We start from the raw sequence: 12,374 nt of genomic DNA, 5'->3' as shown, positions 1-12,374 counted from the left end.
CACCAATGCTTACTATATTCGTATTACTGTATATATGACAATAGTTTCATATATATTTAAGACTATCATAAAGCATACCCTGCTTCTGACAGAATATATCCCTCCTTATCCCTTCATGATACAAGCACTTGCACAGTTGCTGTGTAGCCTAAAATCTGTGTTAACAACAGCCACTTTCAAAAGTTAAATTAATTCAGATCACTGCATGGCTGCAGATGACAGCAGAAGAAAAGCTCATGAAAGGCAGCAAAAGTTATTAAATGCACCACTCTGGTCTCCAGTGCAAGAAAAGACCAAAGCTGCAAGTAACTTCAGCAAATTAATACTGATAAAACTGCTGCCACCTTCACCAACCACTGGGAGAAGAAAAGAGCACTAAGACAGCAAATCAGTGCCGCTAAGTCTAAAGCCAGACTGAAGCAGGTATTACCATAGTTTTTTAATCTCGGACTCAGCTAGGGGTCTTGGATCTAGAAGCTGCAAAATAGAGACAAGCATGTCTGGAAAGTAAGCTGGGACAAAGGAAGAGAGATAGCATGAGGAGTCAAAAGAGGAAAGGGGCTCTGCTCCAGATTACAAGTTGAAAATTAATGGAAAAACCCAGGCCCTATCAGGTTCTCATTTTTCAAACATGAGGTTCTGCTATTTTTGTTTTAGCACATCAGGGGAGGAAAAAAGAGAAAGTATATCCTGCAGGCAAGACAGTGCAGTACATGAAAGATTACATTTGAGGTTAAATGGGCCTTCATACATTATTTAAATGAACTAAGTAGTTTCAAGCTAAGTTCCAAGACCTAAGTTAAACTGCACAAAAAACTTTTAATCTGTACATCTCACTGCACTAGCACAGACTTTTATCAGCATTCCTCACAGCTTTTTGCCTTAGACACATTCACAATGCTCTCTTTGTCTTGATCCTGACAGTACAAACATCCTGTCCTTAACAAGTAGAAGCTTTTATTGGCCATTTTATTGACAGACACACTTTCCACCTCACAGCAAACTTGAAGTTAAATAACCAGTAACACAGCGTCCTCTCCAGCATACTAACTCAATAGAGCAATACAGGTCACATAAAATGTAGGAAGTTACTGAAAATTGCGATTTTATTCCTCCTGACTTACAGCCATCCCCTTTCAGATATCTGGTAGGTGAACATGTGCAATACATTCATTTTTACCTCTCTATTTTGCACTTCCCGTAGAGATACAATGAAAATACCACTTCAGTTACCACCACTCTTTTGCATTGACTGCAGGTATCAGTTAAACAAAACAAAAAACAAATACCTTGTTTCTGGAAGTTATAATTTGCTTAATAACAATTCTGTCTGCTAACACCAGCACCTTCGTGACAGAAGAAAGCAACAACCTTGCAGCTTTCACCACACTCGTTTTGTCCGTAAAGACTGTTATATGGCTATCAGATTCTGGATGATCCAAGCTTGCCACATTCGTAAGCTGTGCGATTGTTTCACCTAGACAGAAAAAGAAATAATTAACATTTCATACTTACAAAAAAGATACTGGGCATTAAGCATTCTTAACTTTTACCTCTGACGGATAAAACAACATTTCAGAGCTACCTACAACTCTCTTTTTTCACTTCACTTCACTTCCTTCTATTGACTGTTGGTGGCACCCTCTCCATATTTAAGTTTGGACTATTATTCCGTACTGACTCGTTCTTCCATCTGTAACATACACTAATTTTCTTACAGTAGTCTACAGATATTTGAGGTGGAGGGGGTGGAGCTGGGGACGGTGGAGGGAGAAAACATTCATGGGAGATATTTTTTCCAATTTTAATAGGAAAAGTCAAATCAGTGTCGACACTTGCAGCATCAACCCACTGAAGGAGTGGGATGCAGCAAGGAAGGAAGAACTACAAATTCCCCTCCACTTTCCAAATTTCAGTTAGTAGTCCCATAATTTATGGATTTTCTATTCCTGTAGAAGACTTCAGGCATGAAGAATAAGAGATTCCAAACAGTAACTCTGTAACTTACAGGACTGAAGCATTATACTGAGACTGCTGCACTTTATGTTCAAAGGAGGGCCACCAAACAGTATATTGTCAGAAACAGGAGAGGAAAAAAAGGCAAAGCAGCACTGATTTTCAGTTCATAAGCATCTTTTTATTCAACTAGCATTTAATATGGTAATAGTTAAATAGGACTATTTGACCACTTTTATTTTTTATGCAGTTAAAAATTCTACAATCCAATGCAGCCTATGGATCTCCTTGTCTGAGAAAAATCACAGTCCCCCACCCAATTAAATCTTCTGGAGTACCCTAGATAACACAATAGAGGAGAGGCATAGAGCAGTTTCCTATTCCACAGCCACAGAAGGACTGCTAGGAGACTGAACTCAGGCAAGCTCTGAGACATGCTTTTTGTTAGCATGCAAGACAAAATGATCAATGCACAACTAACCTGCAGATCATCCTTAAAGATAAAATCTAGGCCATTTGATTGAGCCCTCTATGACTCATCTTCAAAACCTCAACTAAGGTAATCCACCTAAGCAGACAAGATACTCCAAAAGCCTGATAAAGCCAGAGAGGACTGTCGTGGTTTAACCCCAGCCAGCAACTAGGAAGAAAATTAACTCTATCTGAAACCAGGACAGTTGCCTTATGAAGAACGTGAGGGTGCATTATTACTCTGGAAATACCACACACAAACGCTATGGAACAAGGAAGACCTGACAGTCCTTCACAGAGTTCTACGCTTCATAGTGTTTATGTATAGATTTCTCTCCTCTAACAACTGTAATCCCTTGAGCTCCTAAATTGCCTAATAGGTATTGCACTATGGCAAGAAACTTCCAGTACTTTTGCTAGGACCAGGCCAGGTCATAAAAGCCATGCTAAAACAATCAGAGGGTCTCTCTTGTATGAGTATGCAAATATGATAAACAGAGTACACTCTGAGATGGTGAGTTCCACAGCTGAAGGGCCTCAAAATTAATAGAAGCAAAAAGAATTATAAAAGTACACCTGTTATCCAAACAGTGAGGGCAGTCAGATACACTAACAGTAAAGCTGTAGGACAAATCTCCAGTCAGGTGAGGAGGTCATTTAACAGCAAAACAGATTGGCCATTGCCTTCTCCACAGTTAAATTCATTTCAGTTGAAGCCAATCTCTAGCTGCAACTGTTCAACTTTGCCAGCATATTAACCCCATTCTCTTCCTTTGACCTCAAAATATATGCGACAACATAAAATGCTGTAGAAACACACAGAGAACAATTAAAATAGACGTAAAGTGCTTTTGGTAACCAAAGAAGGACACATAACATCATTATCCCATTTCTTATGCTGTGGGATTCACCTTCTTGAAGATGAATTATCAAGTCATAGGTAAAGCATCTAGTCATACAAAGAGTAATCAGAAAATGTAGAAAGAGCTGCAACACCTGCCTGTCAAAAGCTCCAGACAGCCCTACAAAAACTTGAGACTTCTGACAACAGAACAAAGGCTTCCTTCTCTGCTTGCAGATCTGCAACTACAGGAACAGGAATGGTACCCTGGTAGTAAGCTATCAGGAGCAAGACCTGTTAGGGTAAAAAGACTGAGCTAGGAACCACTTAAGCCAGCTGGGCACACACAAGTCCATGGGACACATCTGAGAGTGTCAAAGGAGCGGTTCAGTGTCACTGTAATTCTGCTATCATGTCTGAAAGACTGTAAGAATTGGGACAGATTTCCAATGACAGAAAGGCAACTGTCACACCGATCTTCAAGAAGGGTAACAAGAAAAAAATCAGGCAATTATGGGCTCGTCAGCCTCATGTCAGTCTCCAGGAATATTATTAAAATCATCTTGGAAGCCATTACCACATGAAGCAGAAAAAGCCAATTGGGAAGAGCCAGCACAGACCTGCAAAGGTGCAGAGTCCCTTATTGACCTGAATGCCTTCTATGACGAGATGACACCACCTCTGGAAAAGGAAGTAATGGATGCTGTGTATCTCAACTTTAGCAAGGCCTCCACATGATCTCCCATAGTGTCCTTATAACTAAATCATGATATGGACTGGACAAGTGAACAATAAGGTGGTTAGAAAATGGACCTGACTGCTGGGCTCAGGGATGGTGCTAAGTGGCACAAAGTCCAACGGGTAGTCCATTACCAGTGGTGTCCTCAGGGACTGATACAAGGCATCAGAACCATTCCTTGCATGATGGGCCAGCACATTCAGCAAGTGTGTGAACAATACCAAACTGGGGGAGTGTCCGGTGTACTGGAGGACAGGGCTGCTAGACAGAGGGTGTCATGGTTTAGCCCCAGCCAGCAACTAAGCACCACGCAGCCGCTCGCTCACTCCCCCTACCCTGATGGGATTCGGGAGAGAATCGGAGGAGTAAGAGTGAAAAAAACACTCCTGGGTTGAGATAAGAACAGTTTAATAATTGAAATAAAGTAAAATAGTAATGATAATAACAATAATATAATCATGATAATAGTAATAATAATATACAAAGCAAGTGATGCACAATGCAATTGCTCACCACCCGCCAACCGATACCCAGGCAGTTCCCAAGCAGCGATCGCTGCTCCCTGGCCAACCCCCCACAGTTTATATACTGAGCATGACATCATATGGTATGGAATAGCCCTTTGGTCAGTTTGCATCAACTGTTCTGGCTGTGCCCCCTCCCAGCTTCTTGTGTACCTGGCAGAGCATGGGAAGCTGCAAAGTCCTTGACTAGCATAAGCAGTACTTAGCAACAACTAAACTATCAGTGTGTTATCAACATTCTTCTCCTACTAAATCCAAAACACAGCACTATGCCTGCTACTAGGAAGAAAATTAACTCTATCCCAGCCGAAACCAGGACAGAGGGACAGGCCGGAAAGATGGTCTGACACAAAGTTTGTGAAGTCCAACAAAGGCGATAATACCAAGTCCTGCATCTGGGTCGGGATAACACCACACAACAGTACAGGCTGGGATCAGCTGCCTAGAGAAAACCTTTGCAAGGAAAGGCATGGGGGTCCTGGTGGACAAAGAGTTGAATGGGAGTCAGCAATGATGGCCAGCTGCACGCTGGGTTATTAGCAGGAGTGTAACCAGCACGCTGCAGAAATGATTCTTCCCTTCTGGTTGGCACTTGCGAGACAGCATCTGGAGTATCATGTCCAGCTCTGGGCTCCCCAGTACAAGGGAAAACACTGACATAGTGGAGCATGTGACATACGAGGAGAGGTTGAAGGAAGTGGGTTTGTTCCATCTCAAGAAGAGAAGGCCAATGGCAGAGTTTACTGCAGTCTACAACTACCTACCTAATGGGCAGGTATGGAGAAGACAGAGACAGACTGCTCCCAGAGGTGCATTTTGGTAGGACAAAAAGCAGTGGACAACATATAAGAAAATACTTTTGGCACTGTAAGGGTAGTCAAACACTGTAAGAGGTGTACAAGAAGTTGTACGGTCTCCATTCTTAAATGTCCCTTCCAACCTAAGTTATTCTGTGATTCTATTTATCCATTTTAAATTGTTGGTTTTCAACCTTCTTAATGTAGTCCTTCTCTGTACTAAAAAACAAGGCAAAAACAGGAGAGAGCTATTTATTGCTTCCATTTTACTCCATGTCTTTCTTTAGGGCTATGTAGTCAACTGGCAGAGAATGTTGAAAATGTTATGACACTAACTCATTCTTGACATGTGTTTTCTCTTTTAAATTAACCAGTCTTTCCTAGTTGTGGAGGAAAGAGAAAAAAAAAAAAAAAAGATCACAGATGGGCATCTAAAAATGTGCTTCTGAGTTACATTCCACTACTATACTGTCACTGTAAACACTGACACAGTGCAAGACTAATGTTAGGCAAAATCTGCTACATGACCCTCTGCAGTGTTTTACGATTCTGAGTCAATCAAATTACAAGGTTTATTACAAGGAAATAGTCATAACAAGTCTGAAACACTTCATATCACTGATTATACCCTTCACAAGAGACAGATACAACATCTGTCATCCTTCAAAGTCTCTGCAGGATATGCAATTGATTTAGACTCCCTACTTTTCTTAGCAACTGAGACGCTTAATGTTCTAAATCATTTAATGTTGAAATCTATCTTCTACGCCTAACAAAGTGTCCCTTTAATTTTTGAGGCACAATCTAATTTATCATCTGAAAAGAAGTATGAATGGCTCTACAACTTCCTCTGTCCTAAACAGCAAGGGCTTTCTGCTGCCCATGCCATCAGAACACGGGATTCTTTTATACAAGTCAATATTCCTGGCTATAACTGGCCAGGAGATTTTATTGGCTTGCTTGGGAACACCAAAGTTGTTCAAAATGGAACTTGAGCAACTGTGTTCCGAGACTGAATTTAGAGAACAGTTATCCATAAGAATTTATCTGCACAAAGGACTGTCTTACCTTGTCCAACACTTAACAATTCAGAGAGATAACACTGCCACAAAAAAACCACCAAACAAAAAACCAGCAGCAAACATGTTTGATATACTGAATTTCCCATGTAAGTCTTCAATTAGATCTCAAATGGGTAGCTCAGAGAGAGTAACTGACCCATGCCAAGGTAAATGTGAGGCCTGACAGAAAAGTAAGCAGTCTAGATCCTCACTCCTCTAGACTGAGGCACATTACTGCGTAACAGGAAATAAAACTTACAATGTAAAGAAGTATAACCATTTGGTGAGAGAAAATACTGCAGACTATTTTTAGATTCTGAGCTCCTCCTGGATACACTGATAGGGAGAAAAAGCACTTGGCCACAGCATAACTGGCAAGCCAAGGAATAGAGATCCAGACGGCACTGCTCTTCTAGCAGCTGAGATTATCGACATAAACTTTGGCAATTTTGGCTTGTCAGCATTTTACTTGGATCTCTGAAGAGAAAACACATGCTTCACATAGCAAATGGAATGTTTTCAAATCAGGACATTTCTGTTTGCAGCCAAGTTTACTGGAGCGACTATGAATTTTCAGTCTGAAGTTTATCTAGAATAGTCCTTCAACTCACAAAAACAATCATTCATCACCAGCGTGTTTCTAGACATTGCAACTCATTCCTTAGGGATTTTCAGAGGATTTCTTAACAGTACCATGCCCAACTTCTACACTTGTTTTTTTTAATCACAAAAATAGTATGAACTGCATCCCCAAAGTTCGAGGCCTGCACAGTGATTCAGCAAGAAATACACCAGCTAGGACAGCAAAAGGCAAGTTTCTCAGGCTTCTGAGGTTATTTAAAAGATAAAAAACAAACACCCACCCGCACATCCACCATTTAGCTTAACAAGTCAATTTTAAGTACAGTAACCCATGTCTTGGAGTAGAGTACTACTCCCTTCTGCAGTCATCGAGACCTTACTGTTGAAGGGTCATTTATTTGCCTCCACATCCGGAAGCTCAAGATCATCTCCCTGAAGCCACAGAAAGTCTGTCACACCTGTAGGTACTTCCACCTGCTTAAATAGGAAAAGCTTCAAGTAGAATTTTCCATGATCCAAAGGTATTTGAAAGAAGAAACAAAAACCCACCACCACTAACAACAAAAGGAACGTTCTTCTAGATGGAATCTTCTTGAAGGCTGCACTGCAGATGTAAAAATATGCATTTACTAAGAGCCACTGAAATATCATGCAAGGAATAGTACTTAATATCTAGGGAAGTAGTTTCTAGCACGACAGTGACATTCTCTTACAGTATCAGAGAATGTAACCCACTATTCACCTAGACAGAGGCTTCTGGGGGGAGGAGGGTGACAGCAGGCAACTCAACCAATTATCCATACTTCACATTCAATCCACACACACAGCAAGTTTGCAACAAAAGTTGATCCAGCAAAAAGGCAAGTACGATATGATTTTCATTCTACTGAGCGGAGTCATCAGATGACTGATGTGAGTCATCTTACCTAGTCCTGATGAAATATGGGTTGACACTGACCTTCATTCAGACATTCAGATTTAGAACGCAGTGACCTCAATAGCATAACACTCAAATTACTTTAAATACTCCACTGTTTTAGCTTGAGAGCAATAAATTCTAAAGTTGTATTCTCAACACTCTGCTCCTTGTCTGTAGTAACATCACAAAACAAAGAGCAGTCAGTTAATTCCTTGTGGCAAAAGATCCTATAAAAAAATCAAAGCCAACACACAATTCCATTCCCTGTTCATAAGATGACAGCAATTTAAGTCAGTGACAAAATCAGGTAACAGACCAGGCCTTGAATGAACCAGCAGAAAAGGGCTAAGCAATTAAATAATAAAGCTCTACATTATTCCTGACAGTAAAAATAGTGTGCCAAAAACGGCACAAGCACAATTTCATTAGCAACTACATACCTGCTCTCCTTGCCTCGATGCAAGCAACACTCATTTCCTCTTTCAATTCATGATTTTCATTGGCTATAGCTTCACCTACTGTAACAAATCTTCCAACTGCCAGGTTAACTGCTTGGCCCACTCGCTGAATTGCTTGCAGAGTCTTGTCTGAACGCTTTGGTTTATCCTTATGATTAATAAGAGTAGTTATCTGTGAACAAGAAGAGTTAATTATTAGAACTGTATGCAAGAAGACATTTTAACTTCAGTATTAAAGGCAAGTTTTGAACTGAACTCAGTAACAGATTTTTACTATACTTCACTAATAACATTTAGTGTTGAGTCATGAGGTATCATTTAACTTCTCAGAGAATGAAAAAAAAAGTTGGAGTATAATTATGTTTGCTCGTCTGCTGTGATCTCAGCTTATCTCACATCTCAAATGAATTGAGGGATTTTTTTTCCCCTTCCCATTTGCAGTATTAAAATAAGCCGTGTTAGGTGTCTCAACAGGCTTTCACACTACAGACACAGTAAAAGTTGAGGAGTCCAATAGCAGACATATCTTACGAAGTTTTTGTACTGCCAGGTAACTAAACACACTCATCAACTAGGATTCAGGAGCTTTGGCTCTTTTTACTGAAATACGCCTTTATAAATGACGTTTTATCCAATTGATTAAGGCAGGCTTTAAGAAAGAATGAGCAGCAGCACGATCTTTACACAGAAAGAACCATTTGTCTTTTAGAAACAATCTGAAGTATTCGAGCCCTCCCCACATTAAAATATCCACTGTACTCATAACTTAAACATACTCAATTATGCATGCTTTGTAGAATTTAGAAAAAGGTTGCCGTTTAGATGCAAGTTATCAGTAAAACAATTTGTGACAACATTCTTATTCTGAACTCCTCATCCTGTATCAGCTTTTCTGCCTGGTACTACATCGTGCTATACATTCCTTCTTGGATCACATTGACCAGAGATCAGCTGCACGCAGGCTGCAGGAGACTGAAGATTTGCCCAGAACACCAAATATGAGGAAACAAACAAAGAGATCCCTCTCCCACCCAAAGAGAAAGGCAGGATTGCAGAAGTAGCTTCTCAACCAAGGTATTAAATAAACATGAGAACAGCGTGCAATCCTGCCACTTAGAATTAACTAATTACAAACTGTATAGAAGCTTTACGTTTTTGGTGTGACAACTATTTTCTAGTGAGATGCAGGACAGAAGTTGAACTCCGTAGTTTCAAACATCCCAAATGAGCATAAAAGCCATCACTGCTGTCAACAAAGATAGTCCTGCCTGTCCTTGCATCTCTCCCTCATTTCTGCAATGAATTCACCTGATGTGGGTTAAACCTGGGTTGTGGTGATGTTTGTTATTTTAGTTTTCCTCGTAATCAGATGTCCAGCCCAGTTCACTGCATAGCTGTATGAATACTTTTGGTGGCAAAAGGGAACAGGTACAAACTGGACAGAGAAAGATGGGCAGAAGTGCTCCTTTCAGCAGCAGTATGGTTTAAAATGCCCACAGCACTGCCACATCCCCCGCAGCTCAAAGATGTCTGCTGAGAGAATCTCAGAATTACATGAATTCCTTAAGTGTCTGAACACCTCAGCTGTATTAGCCTAATCACAAATATCTTTGCATCATTCCCTCATACATTCTCCTACCAGTCAAGCCTGTGGTAGGACAAGAGCATAGAAGCTGTACCTGTAAAGTTCACATGAGAACCAAGGACAGAGCAGGAAGCAGCGTAGGAACTACTCCGCTTCATAATCAGATCAATGCCCAAGGCTTACCTTTCAGCTATCACTGAGTCATATTTCTAGGAACAAAAATAGTGCTGCTTTTTAACACCTTACCGGGGCTGGTTTTGAATGCCAGGAGCTGGTTTCGTCAAGTCTGCAGTATTAACCTCTTTGCAATGGAAAATATCAATACTTCACAGAGCACTTTGCACACACACACACAAAAAAAAAAGCCAGAAAAAGCTAAGAACTATCCCAATAAACAGTGCTGCCCTATCGAAGACCTGCTATGGGAATGGAAGAATATTTTGTCCTGGTACAAAACATCACTACAGAAATGAATCGTCTGCCCATTGCCTTGTTATATATGCCCGACTTCTCCAACTTGTACCTAAGCCACGAGCTCTAAAGGAAGGCCACTTTCTATAATCCATACAACAAATCTGTCCCTGTAAGAGTCCCCTGGTTCACCAAACTTCAGCCCCAAAACCTATAAACCCCTGATGGCCATCCAGTGAAAATATCATCTGATGATGAAAACAGAGTCCTATTACAGAGTAAACTAAGCAAACACATGAACATCTTCATGTTCATCCTAGAGGAGGAATGACATTCCAAAAACACACAATTATCATCACTTCTATGGAAAGTCAGATTAATATCAAGTGGATATTAAAAATAGCTGCACTACGCAGCTCTCCTGAATTCTTGTATTGTAGATGCTTCAGGTATATCAGACTATCAAATACCTGACAGAAGCTAAGCTAACAATCCCAGCTGGCAAATTCTTGACTAGTCATGGGCAGCAAGCCTAAAGAGAGCATTAGACCACACACTGGAGAAAACCAATTTGATAGAGGGCCACAAATTTGTTTCCTCAACTGATTTTTAAGCCAACAGCAACACAATGCAATGCAAACAAAGGGCTAATATTACATTCATACAGTTACTGACTTCTCAAAAGTATATACAAAATAACACTGGCCTAAGACAAATAGAGTACTAGTTGGATGAACATCCTGGCTGCAAGTTTACCTCCCCCAGCATTTTATACCAGTAGAAGTTTAAACATGTTCTGCATAACCCTGAAAAAATGCATTTGCAACGAACACTGCAGACTGAAAGGAATCCCACTGCCTCTTACAAATCATCAAGGGCGTTTTAATCCCATATGCTACCATAGAGGTATGCAAATGATAAAAATCATGAAGATGTCACAGTTTAAGTTGCTTTAATAAAGTCTTACAAAACATTTTCAGAAACACTTTCATTTGCGACATGGGTGAAGTTTACAATTCAATCACTTCTTTAGCGCTCAGAGGGGATCATCAATTTTGCAGAAAAAGACACACCCTCTACTCCCCCCACATACAGTGAAGCAAGAATCAGTGGCTGTTTTGGCAGGTCCATCACCAATATCATATTAACCTCATGAAGTTCAGCAAGGCCAAATGCAAGGTCCTGCACCTGGGTTGGGACAATCCCCAGTATCAGTGCAGGCTCAGGATGAAGGGATTGAGAGCAGCCTTGTGGAGAAGGACTTGAGGGTGCTGGTGGATGAAAAGTTGGATGTGAGTGGCCATGGTGCTTGCAGCCAAGAAAGCCAACCGTATCCTGGGCTGCATCAAAAGCAGCGTGGCCAGCAGGTCGAGGGAGGTGATTCTGCCCCTCTACTCTGCTCTGGTGAGACCCCACCTGGAGCACTGCGTCCAGCTCTGGGGCCCTCAGCACAGGAAAGACATGGACCTGTTGGAGTGGGTCCAGAGGAGGGCCACAAAAATGATCCGAGGGCTGGAGCACCTCTCCTATGAAGAAAGGCTGAGAGAGTTGGGGTTGTTTCGCCCAGAGAAGAGAAGGCTGTGGGGAGACCTCATTGCAGCCTTTCAATATATAAAAGGGGCTTATAAAAAAGACAAAGAAAGACTTTACCAAGGCCTGTAGAGACAGTACAGGGGCCAATGGTTTTAAACTAAAAAAGGGTAGATTTGGAGGACATAAGGAGGGAGTCTTTTACAATGAGGGTGGTGAGACAGTGGACAGGTTGCCCTGAGAAGCTGTGGATGCCCCATCATTGGAAGTGTTCAAGGTCAGGTTAGACGGGGTTCTGAGCAACCTGATCTAGTTAAAGATGTCCCCACCCATGGCAGGGCAGTTGGACTAGATGGTCTTAAATGTCCCTTCCAACCCAAACCATCCCATGATTCTATGACCTCCTCTAGACACCTACTGGAGTAGCTTGTATATGCAGATTAAACTCAGTTTGGAAGCCTATGGTTATACACAGCAGCTGAGGCTTTGCAAATACCTCC

The 12,374-nt window shown here is 41.2% G+C and overlaps 1 protein-coding gene across 1 annotated transcript in view; it reads right to left on the bottom strand.

Annotated features, from left to right (window-relative positions):
* Positions 1 to 12,374, bottom strand: part of CTNNAL1 (catenin alpha like 1) — a 59,370-nt gene that overhangs the window by 31,370 nt on the left and 15,626 nt on the right. The window contains exons 2-3 of the mRNA XM_075705972.1: positions 8,331 to 8,520; positions 1,290 to 1,477 (exon numbers count right to left, since the gene is read on the bottom strand). Coding sequence (XP_075562087.1) covers positions 1,290 to 1,477; positions 8,331 to 8,520 — 378 coding nt within the window. The remainder of the gene's footprint in view (positions 1 to 1,289; positions 1,478 to 8,330; positions 8,521 to 12,374) is intronic.

Source organism: Pelecanus crispus, chromosome 2 (assembly GCF_030463565.1).
Source record: "Pelecanus crispus isolate bPelCri1 chromosome 2, bPelCri1.pri, whole genome shotgun sequence".
NCBI classification, from domain to species: Eukaryota; Metazoa; Chordata; class Aves; order Pelecaniformes; family Pelecanidae; genus Pelecanus; species Pelecanus crispus.
Note: the sequence above shows the minus strand (reverse complement) of the source record. Positions and strands in the feature narration are given on the sequence as shown.